Source organism: Mobula birostris, chromosome 2 (genome assembly GCF_030028105.1).
Source record: "Mobula birostris isolate sMobBir1 chromosome 2, sMobBir1.hap1, whole genome shotgun sequence".
Taxonomy (NCBI): Eukaryota; Metazoa; Chordata; class Chondrichthyes; order Myliobatiformes; family Myliobatidae; genus Mobula; species Mobula birostris.
The window spans coordinates 54944194-54959102 of record NC_092371.1 but is presented as its reverse complement, the minus strand read 5'-3'; the positions used below and the strand labels follow the sequence as shown (position 1 = coordinate 54959102).

Here is a 14909-nt window from a genome sequence, read left to right as displayed (position 1 = left end):
ATGAATCTTTTCTATCAACCGGTAGTGAGATGGAGTCTGGGTTTGAAGACCTTTCCAAAAGCGTTTGCCTCCACCAATGCAGACTCCTTCACCTGATTAGATGCTCAAATGTCTGTGGCAGGTTTTACACCCATTACCTTCCGATGATGATAAAAGTGTGCTTCTACTGAGCTAAGACTAAAGTTGATAGGTCACTGCCAGCGCTTTGATTTTACTCTATATATGCAACTGTATACGAATGTGTCACAAATGACGGCAGATATAGGAATCTGGAACAACACATAAACAGCCTTGGAGGAACTCAAAGGGTCAGGTAGTACACATGGAGGGAATTGGATCAGATGAAGGGTTAGTCCAGATGAAAAGTTTCGACCTGAAACACTGACTGTCCACTTCCCTTCATAGACTCTGCCTGACCCATTGATTTCCACCAGCATTCTTTGTATATTAATACGGTGGTGCAAGATAGTTTGTGAACCCTGTAGAATTTTCTCTATTTCTGCATAAATATGACCTAAAAGGTGATCAGATCATCAGGTAGGTCCTAAAACTAGATAAAGAGAACCCAATTAAATAAATAACATAAAATCATTATACTTATTTATTTATTGAGAAAATGATCCAATATTACATGCATTTGTTGGAAAAATTATGTGAACCTCTGGGGTATTACCTTCTACAAAAGCTTGTTGGAGTCAGGTGTTCCAATCAATGAGATGAGATTGGAGGTGTGGGTTGTAGAGGTGCCCTGCCCTTTAAAAACACACACACAAAGTCAGGCTACTGACAGAGCCTGCTCTTCTCAAGAAAGATCTGTTTATGTGCACTAGGCCTTGATCAAAATAACTTTCAGAAGACCTTAGCAGTAGAATTGTAGAGATGCATGAAGCTAGAAAAGGCTCCAAAAGCATTTCTAAAGACCTGAGTGTTCCTCAGTCAACAGAGGAGAAATTGTCAACAAATGGAGGAAACTCGGTACTATTGCTACTCTCCCTAGGAGTGGGCATCTTGCAAAGATCACACCAAGAGCACAACATGCAATGCTGAAGGAAGTGAAAAAGAACCCAAGGGTAACAGCAAAAGACCTGCAGAACTCTGAACTTGCTAAGGTGTCTGTTCATGTGTCCACTATAAGAAAAGCACTGAATAAAAACGGTATTCATGGAAGGACACCATGGAGGAAACCACTGCTCTCCAAAACAAAACATTGCTGCACCTCCCAAGTTTGCAAAATACCACCTGGATGTTCTACAATGCTTCTGGGACAATGTCCTGTGGACTGATGAGATAAATGTTGAACTTTTTGCCAGAAATGCACTTTGCTATGTTTGGGGGGTGGGGGGGGGGTGGGGGAACAGCACTGCACACCAATGCCAAAACCTCATCCCAACTGTGAGGCATTGTGGAAGCAGTATCATGGTTTGGGGCTGCTTTGCTGCCTCGAGGCCTGGGCAGCTTGCAATCGTTCAGGGAACAATGAATTCAAAATTGTGTTAAGACATTTTACAGGAGAATGTCAGGGTAGCAGTCCATCACCTGAAGTATAATAGAAGTTGGATAACGCAACAAGACAATGATTCAAAAGATGACAGTAAAGCAACAACAGAATGGTTTGAAAAGAAGAAAATTTGTGTTTTGGGATGGCCAAGTCAAATGCTAACCTTAATCCTGTAGAACTGTTGTGGAAGGACCTGAAGTAAGCAGTTCATGCAAGGAAGCCCACCAAAACATCCCAGAGTTGAAGCAGCTTTGTAAAGAGGAATGCCCTAAAATTCCTCCAAGCCGATGTGCAGGACTGATCAACAGTTACCAGAAACATTTGATTGAAATTATTGCTATACAAGGGGGTCACACCAGTTCCTGAAAGCAAAGGTTAACATACTTTCCACAACAAATGCATGTAATATTGGTTAATTTTCTTCAATAAATAAATGAACATGTATATTTTTGTGCTATTTATATATTAGGGTTCTCTTTATCTAGTTTTAGGACTTACGTGAAGACTTGATCACATTATAGGTCATATTAATGCAGAAATAAAGAAAATTCTACAGGGTTCACACATTTTCTAGCACCACTGTACCAATGTGCATAAAATACAATATATCCCTTCTATGGCTGCATGGGTTGTTATGCATTGCAGAAATTGCCAAAATGAGGTAGACTTTTATTTCACTTGGATTCTGAAGCCATATTATTGAACACAAATAAACAAAATCTCCAACTACAATTGTTGTACAGAATTATAAAGGTAGGCATTGATATACTTAAGAGGCCAAGCTAACTGTCGATATAAAGGTAAAAAAATTATTGAAAATGTTTTTATTTTTTAAAGCAACAAACACCTGCTGCTTTGCTATTTATGTTCTTCACTCCAGTGTATCACTGCAGCATTTCTTCTACATGAAATATGCAGACTATCTACGCAAATGCATAGCCTAGATTTTTGGTCAGCTTTCTCTATGTTTGATTCAGTTATGATTTATTTTATTTTTTCATTTTAAAGTTTGATTAGCAGTATGTAATTTTAAAGATTTTGAAAATTCTACTTTGATACAGATTCCTTATACTGAATTCTACTATGTAAACAATTGAACATAATTTTGTGAAGAATATACCTCCAACAGAATCATAAAAGTAGCATTTAAAATTGCAATAACAGTTAATATGATATATAAAAAACTTTATTAGGCATTTTTGTGGACCATGTTTTCAGTGTGAAAATTTGTGGCCTGGAAATTGGACCATTACTTTACACATTTATATGAATTCTCCATGGAAAAAATACTTCAGTTGATTAAACATGAGCAATTTTTTTTGTAGAAAACTATATCCAAATTAAAGAAAGGGTTTTAAAACCTTGCCGTTACACTTCCAAACAGAACAAGTCACCTACAGCCCAAACTGAGGTAAAGATAACATGCCTGGTCTGAGACTTTTAACTGAGCTAAATAATAAATAATTTAAAATGGCACTTAAGGAATATTATACAAAATCGATGTGAAATCAAATATTTCGCACAATGGTGCTTTTACTCATTTCAAAGGCAGCAAGTCACATAACTTAGATCCAGTTATTACTTTGGTCTTCTTATTCAGAAAAAGAGTCTGAAAAAATTAGTTGTTCTAAAATAATTCAACAAATATTTAAGTTTTCTTCTCACTCTTTATGCTACAATTTTAAGTACAGTAAAAGGCCGGTAGTCTACCTTCCTATTATTCAGCACAAGGCTCACCTGCTTCTATTTCTCAAGTTCCATTTAAACTTGTCAGCACGCTGTTGCCTGCATTCTTTTTAAGCTCACTGTGCCTCTGTTCCTACATTTCCATTAGCTTACCACATTTTGTCTCCTGTAAAACCAATTGGCTCATGGGAAAAATTTAACATAAAAAAAGAGTATTTAAAATGTAATCGTGTATTAAAAAGACTAGTATTTAATAGTGTGACAAACCTGCCAATTGACACCACCAAAGTCCAGATGTTGCAGGACTGTCATAATTTTACTATTCATTTATTTAGCAATAGACCGCAGAGAAGGCCCTTCCAGCACTTCGAGCTGCACTGCCTACATAACCCCTGACAAACCCAATTAACCTAATCACAGAACAATTAACCTACTCAGTACGCCTTCGGACTGTGGGAAGAAACTGGAGCACTTGGGGAGTACCCAGTCATTCAATGGGGATGTGCAGACTCCTTACAGATGGTGTCGGAACTGAACTTTGAACTTCGGAATGCCCTGACCTGCAACAGCATTGTGCTAACTGTTATGCTACCATGGCAACCTAATATATGACAATTTTGAGCTATATTAAATTGTGATGTGATATGTTAGATTTATTATTTTAGCAGACTAAAGCAATTCAAAATATCACTTTTATTTAATATAAAATGTGAATAAATTACTTCGTTGGACCATTTAAGCTAATAAAACATGCCAGTTTAATTTTCAGCAAATTTTCAGTGAATACCTTGTGTGTTTACATACTGTTTTCAAACTAGGAAGCCTAAATGTTGGTCCTGTATATTTATTTTGTTCATCATTGCCTTTATTTTTCCCTACTGCTCTGTACAAACAACATTACAAAAGTTAAAATGTGATACAATCAGTGAAGTAGAAACTGCAGAAGATGTCCTTTCATTGATAATCATGGGGAAATTCATTACTGTTATAGAAAGGCAATGCCAAATAAACCATTTTCAAAGCACTTTTATACAGAACAAGTAATTTTCAAATTGTTGAGTTGAAAGTAAAATTTGGTGCGCCACCTTTCACTGAACCTAGTCCAGGCCTAATTTTCACTCTCTCAACACTTGAACCATGGTCACTCTTCTCTTTTGCAGCTGCACAACTCGTAATATCACCTTGGCACTGCTGCCACAGCTGCTCCATAAAGTTGAGTAGCCTTTGAGGTCTAAACTAAAGCAGAGGGAAGGCAAGGCCTTGTTGCTTGAATGTCCTTTTGGCCTCCTGACTGCTCAAATTGCCAGGTATTTAAATGTTTCCACAATCAGAAGCATTTATAAACAAGTGAAAGACATTTAAATAATTATTAAAAGTGGTACATTCACTTAAAACTGCACTAATGTAAATTAAAAACTAACACTAATTAAAATAAAAGAAACCGTGATGAAGGTTGGAGACCCCAGTCAAATGAATGGAGCTGTGCTGGATGTGCCATCTACAGCTGATGTAAAGTGCATTGGGGTCCTCAGCTCAGCATTTTGGGGAATACCCTGGAGTAGGCAATGAGACCACTGATGCATTGAGAGGTCAAATTTCCAATGCATTATGTAAAACTGCATTGCAATGTGCAGATAAAGAAGTCTAGAAATTGCTCACACATTCACTCACACAGATGCACACACTATCTCTGCAGAACCACTAGTTAATGAATATTTAAAGAGAATCATCCATTTGCCTTTGCACTGTACTACAAAGCAACTAATTTCACTTCATCTAAATCAGTGATAATTCTGAATAACACTCTCCTAATGGTCCTGATTAAACCGATGCAAACTGCCACACTAGAGTATTTATTTAAATGCAATGTACAATATCTAATACAAAATGTTGTCACCCTACCTTTGAACACACAACCTGTGTGCATGCCTTCTCACTGGGAGCACAATATGGAGAAACATCTATAAACAATCTACCAGACTCAATATTTTTACATTGTTTTCAAATGAAGTTTAAATTATTTTCAGAGAGAAAAAAAACTTATATTAATTAACCACTAAAACTGTCCTGGTGTAGAAAAATGGTATTGACCAACCAGTAATTACATGAAATGCTTCACCTTAAATAACGTACCAATGTATTTTAATTCTTGAGAAAATCATGTAATAAATTTCCATATGATTTTTGCTTAAAAGATGTTATAACTTTTCTTGATACTTTACGATTTCCAAGAAGTGTCCACCAGATACTAAGACCTTCTCCTCCTGTACCTTGGATCAAATATGTGGCATAAACTCATGTTGAAACATTTATGTGTAGCCACAGTGTCTTAAGTTTAATTAAAATGTTGGACTTTATGAGTGCTTTCCTATCTGATTTGAATAAAAGCTCAGGGAGACAAACACCATGCTAAAACTAAAATTCTATGGGAGGAGGTACTTAATCTGCTAAAGAAGATGTTGCACCTGTGGTCATTTTATGGTGGTTTTCATGTTCTGGTGTAGGTATTTGGATTCAACAGGAAATTTTGCCACAAGTTTCTGTTGGCAAGATGGACACAAAAACTAGCATAACCTTCAGCAAAATTTCAATGTAGAAACAATTCAGAAATTGAATCAACAAGTTGATGAGTAAATTACTGACCATGACTAGTTTATAATGAAGATGAATTACACCTTTGAAGGCTATTAACAATAAAGATGCTGGTCCAGAAATGATAACTGCTGATACTTGCAGGGAATGCTTAATAAACATCCTGTTTTTAGCTCTTACCATGACGTCAAAGTAGGCTTAAGTTTTATTTGACATTACCCTGTTTATTCCTTTAAGTGCTCATAAGTATGACAGCAGTAATCTCAAAGTCCATTGTATATCCCAGCAAATGAATTTAAAAATTAAAGGATATCTCATAAGGTGAAAGTCTCAACATATCTAAAATGATCAAATTATGTTGTACTATTTTATGCGACTTCTTTTGAAAAAGATCTTAATTTGTCAATAAAATATTATTTGGTTCAGATATAACAACTGCACTATCCTCACAAAAACCCTAGAACCCTGTTATAAAGACGTCTTTGCCATCATCAGATGTCATACCGTGTGTTGAAGTACGACTCTGTTGTAGTTCATTGATACTCTCATAATAATTTTCTGTTTGCCTCTCATGAGCTACGTTTAGTGCTTTATTTCTCTTCCATTTTATATTGATTGCTTCGTAACCTGGCTCTGCTTTTTCTTCATTTTCATCTTCATGCTGGAACTTTATTTGCCAGGTCCTTTCATTAACTGGAACATAACCAGGTTTCTCTCCCAGGAGTTGACTGCCTGTGTGCCAGCGTGGACTCTTGATTGATTCATAATCAGATTCTTCTTCATTTATATTCCCTGTCGACCAGGAGTAGAATTTTGCATTGTCTTCTCTTTGAAGTCCCATATTTACTGGTAAAGGCATTTTCTTTCTGAAACCTTTTTTTGCCACCTTAGAGTACATTCCAGCAATCTGTAAGAGAACATGTATATTTATCAGATTTTGTGGAAAGTGATCAAGAACTTATAACTGGTGAAATATGAAGTTCATATTACTGGATATCTGATACCAGAAGTGTTGGCTGATGTCCTTTTCTGATATTTGCATTGATATAAAGTTCATTGTAGGTATAAATTCTTTAAAGTTCCTTAATCAATAATTAATTAAAACATTGATATCAAGTTCCATTGCCACTAATTTTCATGTAGGCAATAAACAATGCTAAATGAACGCAGATTACAATAGCAGAAAAAAAACAATTCCTGATCCGTTATGTTTAAATACCTCAATTTCAGAGCACTTATTCTTCCTTCTATCAAACACAAACAATGACTACCTGGAGTTGTGGCATCATTCTAAATGAAGATATTTAGAAATACAGCATAAACTGAACTGATGTCATACCTAAAAAAATAATGCCTGGAATAATGACTGTATTTTATATAGGATTCCCAAAATGTTAGGAAGTGTTTTCATTCCAATATTTATACAGTTCCCTTGTGTGAAGGATGATTGATTAGGCAATAGCCTTTTGGTAGATTCGGCTCATGGCCGTGTGTACTGACAGATAGTTAAAAACAATGGGAAGTCTCTGGTGAACTTACTGTACTGAGTCTATAATTGTTAAATCACTTGGGATTCGTGGATTGTCAATGATGTATAAGTTCATTATATTTTTTAAATCCAATGGCCTCATTCATTAGAAAGCAGATCATTGATATCATTTATCATGATAAATCTTAGATATTTCATATGCTAGATCTCTAATGTGCTCATGCAACTGACTGCTTGTTCTAGTTCACTTGGAAATTACCTGAGAAATGAGGCAAAAATACAAAAGATCCCTGATCACTGGCCAACCATAGCAGAGGATTGAGGACACATCTCCCCAATATTACACAGGGGAATTCCATTAATATTTGGCTTTATTGTTGGAACCTATGACTCTAAGACTCACATAACAGGAACCACCAATTCTAGCCTATAAGATTTGACTCAACAATTGTTAATGACATACACTTTCTGAAAAGTTGTTTTCTAAAGTGGAAAATGATATATTATTCTCTCTTGCTATTCTGCCTTCAATTATAGTACATAATTGGACTGTCCACCTGCCTTTGTCTTTACGTACAGTGTTGCAGAGGTATCAGTTACCTATGAAAAACAGCCTTGTTTACACAATTTCACCCCTGATCTCACAACACTAAAATAAAATCACATGTAATCTGCCCTTTTATGAATTAAATGGTGGCTATTGAGATTCCTTGGTGTACCAAACTGGAACAATATCAGAGTATTTGTTAATACACAGTATTTTATTTCCCCAGTAGAACACTGCTAGTAAACCATCTTTAGCGTTCCTGTGGGAAAGTGATTTTGGCTCCAGTTTTTTAAAACATATATTTTATAACAAAGATAAGCTTCCAAAAGAAAATCGAGTAATTTCCATGTTAAGAGTTTATTTGTTTAATTTCTGTCATTAGAGCATGTCCAAATGACTTAAAACTTAACTTGTTATGCATGAACTAGTTGAATTTAAAATTATTTATTGCTATAAATACAAAATACTGATAAGATTCAAATCAAATAATTGGATCAATAACTGATTACTTGAATCATTTATTTTGCTGCATTAAAAAAAAGCAATTCTACAAAATGCAGGAAATACACAACAAACTAATCAACATATGTCAAGAAAAAGTGCCAAACCAACAAATTAGGTTTGCAAAGGAACCACATTTTTTCTAAATTAACTCCATATTTTTCTATTGGCTCAGAAAAGAGTGGTAAAAACTATGCTTCCCCTTTCACTTTTTAACCTATTGTTCCCTCACTATTCCAGGTTCCAGGCTATTTTGGAAGCTTCACATTGACCTGATCTGTCTAGGTAAGAGGCCCAAAACTGCTCACAGTACTTCAAATGTGCTTTGACCAATACCTTAAAAAACCTCATCATTATATCTTTACTTTCGTATCCTAGTCCTCTCGAAATGAATGCTAATGTTGCACTTGCTTTCCTTACCACCGACTCAACCCCTGCCAGTTAACCTTTGTGGAATGTTACACGAGGACTCCCAAATTCCTTTCTACATCTGTTTTCTGAATTTGATCTCCGCTTAGAAAATAGTCTTCATTGAAATTATTTCAGAATTTAATTGAGGACTCTAGGCTATAGGCACAAGATAAAGGTGAGATCTGTATTACTAATTAGCATTATTTATATTTGTAGCCAGCTGGCTAGTCATTAACAATGTAACAAGTGAAGCTTTAGTTCTTTCCGAGATGCTTCAATGAGACTATCAATGCAAATGCCTACAAAGAGAGTAAATTACTTTGCCCTGAAGGTACAACGGAAAGTAAAGCAGTGGAAGGCCATTCTGCCCATCAAGCACTCTGCTATTCCATCAGATCATTAGACAACATCTCAATTAATTTTATTGTCCAGCCCAATCATCAAATAGCTTGGTTCCTTTTGTGTACAAAACTTTAATTGACAATGATTAATACATTCAACGGTTGAGCATCCAGAGATACTTGGGACAGAGAATTCCAAAGGTTCATAGAGTGAAAACAATTTTAGATCCTCATTCAGGGAAAGAAACCTGTCAGCATCTCTAATGGATTATACACTGTTATTCAAAGCTAACATACTATTTATGTGACAAACAAGAGAAAGCCTGCAGATGCTGGAATTCAAAGTATTACACACAAAACGCTGGAGGAACTCAGTAGGCCATTCAGCATCTATATAAACGAGTAAACAGCTGGCGTTTCAGGCTGAGCCCCATCATGAGGATTGGATAAAAAGAGATTAGAAGTTGAAGAAAGAAGGTGGGTGGAGGAGAGGAAGAAGGTCAAGGTAGTAGTTGATAGGTGAAACCGGGAGAAGGGGAGCAGGAAGGGTAAAGTAAAGAGCTGGGAAGTTGATTGGTGAAAAAGAAAAAGGGCTGGGAAAGGGAGATATCTAAGAGAACAGAAGGCCATGGAAGAAAGGGAAGGAGGAGGAGCACCAGAGGGAGATGATGGGCCGGTACGGAGAAGAGCTGAGAGAGGGAAATGGGAATGAGGAATGGAGAAGGAGAAGTGGGGAGGCAATATCAGAAGTTCGAGAAATCGATGTTCATGCCATGAGGTTGGACGCTACCCAGGCGGAATATAAGGTGTTGCTTCTCCAACCTGAGGGTAGCCTCTTCGCGGCAGTAGAGGAGGCCATGGACTGACATGTCAGAATGGGAATGGGAAGTAGAATTGAAATGGGTGGCCACCAGGAGATCCCGCTTTTTCTGGCAGATGGAGCATAGGTGGTCGGCAAAGCGGTCTCCCAATCTACGTTGGGTTTCACTGATGTTCCTGTATATATAATCTATAGCTTTCCCAGTTCCACCTATCACCTACTACCTTGTACTTCTTCCTCTCCTCCCCCACCTTCTTACTATGACTACTAATCTCTTTTCCCAGTTCTGAAGAAGGTTTTTGGCCCAAAAAGTTGACTGTTTACTCTTCTGCATAGATGCTGCCTGGACTGATGATTTCTTCCAGCATTTTGTGTGTATACCGTTTCTGTGCTGTCCTAATTGCTAGTTGTGATTCATGTGTTGCTATGCACAAAAACATCTTCAGAGGACTTGGGTGTCCTTGTTTAAATTATTCAAAACACAGGTTTGGAATGTTGGCTTCTCGAGAGCTTTAATTTAACATCTCAGAAGTAATGAATTAACATACGTTAGATATAGTATGCATGACTTCATTAATGATATAATTCTTGTCATCAATATCAGTGATTTACATGTTTATTAAAACTTAACTGTTGGAGGAGTATTGTTGTTATTCTGTGTTTGTTAGTCTACGATTTCCTATTGTTAGGCCATGTAAAGGCATGGATTTAAGACTACACACAAGTAATCAACTAGGCGGTTCAAAAAATTCTGAATACAGATGGCTGTTATAATGTAGAATTCTCTACCATTCGCTGTTGGTTTATAGTCTCTATAAGGAAGTTATTTGGAAAAAAAAGAATACCAAAGATGGCATGCTGTTCCTTTTTATATCTTGTGGTGCATCGGGGGGCATTTTTTGCTGTTTCTTTAATATGTGTCTGCATTTTACAAAGCTGATTTGTTAGCTTGATGCTCAACCCAGCACAGATGGAACGCGTGTAAGTAGCTGGCCAGATTTGAACTTGGGACCATTTGCCTCAAAGTCCACTGCTAATGCCACTACACCACCAGTTGGCTTAAAGATAGTATAGGGGCTTAGAAAAAGATGCAGACCGATTAAGGCACTTTTGTACTACAGCATTCTACAATATTTAGATAATTATATCACTGTTAAGTCTTTGTTTGCCTTTCTAATAATTGGGTACTTGGTTGTGTTAAACTAATCTTATCATAATTTATGAAGAGAAAATTGTAGTTGGAGGCAATGATTTTTGAAGTTTTTTTACAAGACCATAAGATATAGGAGCAGAATTAGGCCATTTGGCTCCCCAAGTCTGCTCCACCATTTCATCATGGCTGATCCTCTCAGCCCCAATCTCCTACCTCCTCCCAGTATCCTTTCAAGCCCTACTAATCAAGAATATATCAACCTCTGCCATAAATATACCTAAAGACTTGTTTCCACAGCTGCACGTGGCAATGAATTCCACAGATTCACCACTCTCTGGCTAAAGAATTTCCTCCTCATCTCTGTTCTAAATGGTTATATCTGTATACTGAGGCTGTGTCCTCTGGTCTTACACCCCCCCCCCCCACCATAAGAAACACCTTCTCCATATCCACTATATTGAGGCCTTTCAACTTTTGATGGGTTTCAATGATATCCCCCTTCATTATTCTGAATTCCAGTGAGTACAGGCCCAGAACCTCATACGATAAGCCTTTCAATCCCATCCCGGAATAATTTTCTCGAACCTCCCTTGAACCCTCTCAAATGTTGACACATCCTTTCTTAGATAAAGGATTCAATACTCCAAGTGAGGACTCACCGGCATCTTAAAAAGGCAGAACATTACATCCTTGCTTTTATATTCCAGTCCTCTCTAAATGAATGCTAACATTGCTTTTGCCTTCCTCACCACTAACTTAACCTGCAAGTTAACCTTTACGGAATCCTTCACGAGGACTCCCAAGTCCCTTTGCACTTCAAGGTGTTCTGAAATTTTCTCCATTTATATATGGCAGAATGTCCTGGCTCCCTCCCAGGCGAACAGTCTGCCCTTCCCTAGTGGAGCTGGAGGAGGTAGCGGAGGTACTTAATGAGTACTTTGCTTCAGTATTCACCAGTGAAAAGGAACTTGGCAATTGTGGGGATGGCTTACAGTGGACTGAAACGCTTGAGTGTACAGACATTAAGAAAGAGGTTGTGCTGGAACTTTTGAAAGGTACTAAGTTAGATAAGTCGCTGGGACTGGACGAGGTATACCCTAGACTACTGAGGGAAGTGAGGGAGGAGATTTCTGAGCCTCTGGCGATGACCTTTGCATCATCAATAGGGATGGGAGAGGTACCAGAGGATTGCAAGGTTGCAAACATTTTTGCGTTGTTCAAGAAAAGGAGTAGAGATAACCAGGAAATTATAGATTGGTGAGTTTTGCTTCAGTGGTGGGCAAGTTGTTGGAGAAGATCCTGAAAGGCAGGATTTATAAGCATTTGGAGAGACATAATCTGATTAGGGATAGTCAGTATGGCTTTTTCAAGGGTATGTCATGCCTTACAAACCTAATTGAATTCTTTGAGGATGTAACAAAACACATTGATGAAACTAGAGCAGTGGATGTAGTGTATGTGGATTTCAGTAAGGCATTTGATAAGGTTCCCCATGCAAGGCTCATTCAGAAAGTAAAGAGGCATGGGATCCAAGGAAACCTTGATTTGTGGATCCAGAATTGGCTTGCCCACAGAAGGCAAAGGGTGGTTGTAATTGGTTCATATTCTGCATGGAGGTCAGTGACCAGTGGTGTTCTGCAGGGATCTGTTCTGGGACCCATCCTCTTTGTGATGTTTATAAATGACCTGGACGAGGAAGTAGAAGGGTGGGTTAGCAAGTTTGCTGATGACACAAAAGTTGGGGGTGTTGTGGATAGTCTGGAGGGTTGTCGGAGGTTACAGAGCAACATCGACTGGATGGAGAACTGGGCTGCGAAGTGCTAGGTGGAGTTCAACCCAAACAAGTGTGAAAAGGTTCATTTTGGTAGGTCAAATTTGAAGACAGAATATAATATTAATAGTAAGACTCTTGATAGTGTGGAGGATCAACGAGATCTTGGGGTTCGTGTCCATAGGACATTCAAAGCTGCTGTGCAGGTTGACACTGCTGTTAAGAAGGCTTACGGTGTGCTGGCCTTCATCAGCTGTGGGATTGAGTAATGTTACAGCTATATAAGACCTTAGTTAGACACTACATGTAATACTGCGTTCACTTATGCTCACCTCACTACAGGAAGGATGTGGATACTATAGAAGGAGTGCAGAGGAGATTTACAAGGATGTTGCCTGGACTGGAGAACATGTCTTGTGAGAATAGGTTGAGTGAACATGGCTTTTTTTCCTCGGAGCGACGGAGGATGAGAGGTGACCTGATACAGGTGTATAAGATGAAGAGAGACATTGATTGTCTGGATAGCCAGAGGCTTTTCTCCAAGACTGAAATGGCTAACACGAGGGGGCATACTTTTAAGGTGCTTGGAAGTAGGTACAAGGGGGGTGTCAGAGGTAAGTTTTTCACATAGAGAGTGGTGGGTGCGATGGTGGTAGAGGCGGATACAATAGGGTCTTTTAAGAGAATCTCAGATAGGTACATGCAGCTTAGAAAAATAGAGGGGTATGCAGTACGGAAATTATAGGCAACCTCTAGAGTAGGTTACCTGGTCGGCACAACATTGTGGGCCGAAGGGCCTGTAATGTGCTGTCAATTTCTATGTTTCTGTGTTTTCCTTACCTACCCAATGCTCTTACACAATTGCTAATCATCAGACAACAGAGTCAAATACTGAAAAGGAAACATTGAATCATTACAGAAAATGCTTTTAAAAATCAGGTGATGACTTCAGTGATACTGTTAGTAAAGGAACATTTAAAACAAAAGCGAACGACAAACATCTGACTAGAGAGAGCCCGAAGTATGCAAGTTTAACAAACTCAGTCCAAGTGCTTGCTTCAACCTCCTGGATACAAGGAGCTAATTTATAAAGCAGTCTTCACAAAGAGCCTGCAAAACAGATTGAATGGTTATGTGTGTGAGAAGTCAGATGGAATATAATTTGGGAAAACACGAAGGCAGCCACTTGGGAAAGACAGAAGAAAACTCAAATTATTATTATTATTATGTTGCTGTACTTGAATGTTAATTGGGTCTTGGTATAGGGGATTCCTTGGTTATAAATGACCTGACTTACAGAAATCAGAGCTTATGCATATTAATAGTGCTCTACAGTTCTTTAGTCCACCTAGTCCATGCTGAACTGTTATCCTGCCTAGTTCCATGTGCATCTTAGCCCTCCATACCCATCCTATCCATGTACCTATCCAAATCTCTCTTTAAATGCTGTAAACAAACCCACATCCACTTCTTCTGCTGGCACATTCTTCCACACATTTCTAAAGCATTTACTAAGCTAGTCACAATAGTGTCATGTTATCTTGCCTTCGTTAATGACTGACTAGAGTATATATTTCATTATAGATAGCATTAGGGTGTTTATTCAATGAAATGAAAGAATAATAACATATGGATGCGGGGTAATACAATATAAAAAACACACATTTCTGACTTATGGAGAACCCGGCTTACAGACCATTCTTCGGAATGGAAACTTTACATGACGTGGCCATACATCAAATACAGCTTTAGCATGCAGGTAGGGCAAATAATTTGAAAGGCCAATGGAATATTGCCCTTTATTAGAAAGGCATGGGGTACTGAAGTTCAGATGTAACTTCTCAGGGCACTGGTGAGACCATTCCTGGAGTAATGCTTACAGGTTTGGTCTCCACATTTAAGAAATAATGCACTCCCATTGGAGGCACTGCAGAAAAGGTTGACTAATTTGATTCCTGCAGTGAAGGAGTTACTGTAAGAAAGATGATGAAAAAAAATTTATAAGATTCCAAGGGGATGTTTCTCCCATGAGTGTTATCTCAAGCAAGGATGGTATATTGTTGGAATAAGAGGACCCAAGTATTAAAAAGAGATGAGGAA

The 14909-nt window shown here is 37.9% G+C and overlaps 1 protein-coding gene and 1 long non-coding RNA gene across 4 annotated transcripts in view; one reads left to right on the top strand and one right to left on the bottom strand.

Moving 5' to 3' along the window:
- The window catches only part of LOC140186720 (uncharacterized), a 56423-nt gene that overhangs the window by 21794 nt on the left and 19720 nt on the right, over positions 1-14909 (top strand). For both annotated transcript variants that reach the window (XR_011882927.1, XR_011882926.1), the window contains exon 3: positions 8554-8598. This is a non-coding gene — a long non-coding RNA (uncharacterized lncRNA). The remainder of the gene's footprint in view (positions 1-8553; positions 8599-14909) is intronic.
- Positions 2077-14909, bottom strand: part of LOC140186707 (phosphoprotein associated with glycosphingolipid-enriched microdomains 1) — a 99546-nt gene continuing 86713 nt past the window's right edge. For both annotated transcript variants that reach the window (XM_072241200.1, XM_072241209.1), the window contains one exon: positions 2077-6683. In XM_072241200.1, coding sequence (XP_072097301.1) covers positions 6234-6683 — 450 coding nt within the window. In that variant the 3' untranslated portion in view covers positions 2077-6233. The remainder of the gene's footprint in view (positions 6684-14909) is intronic.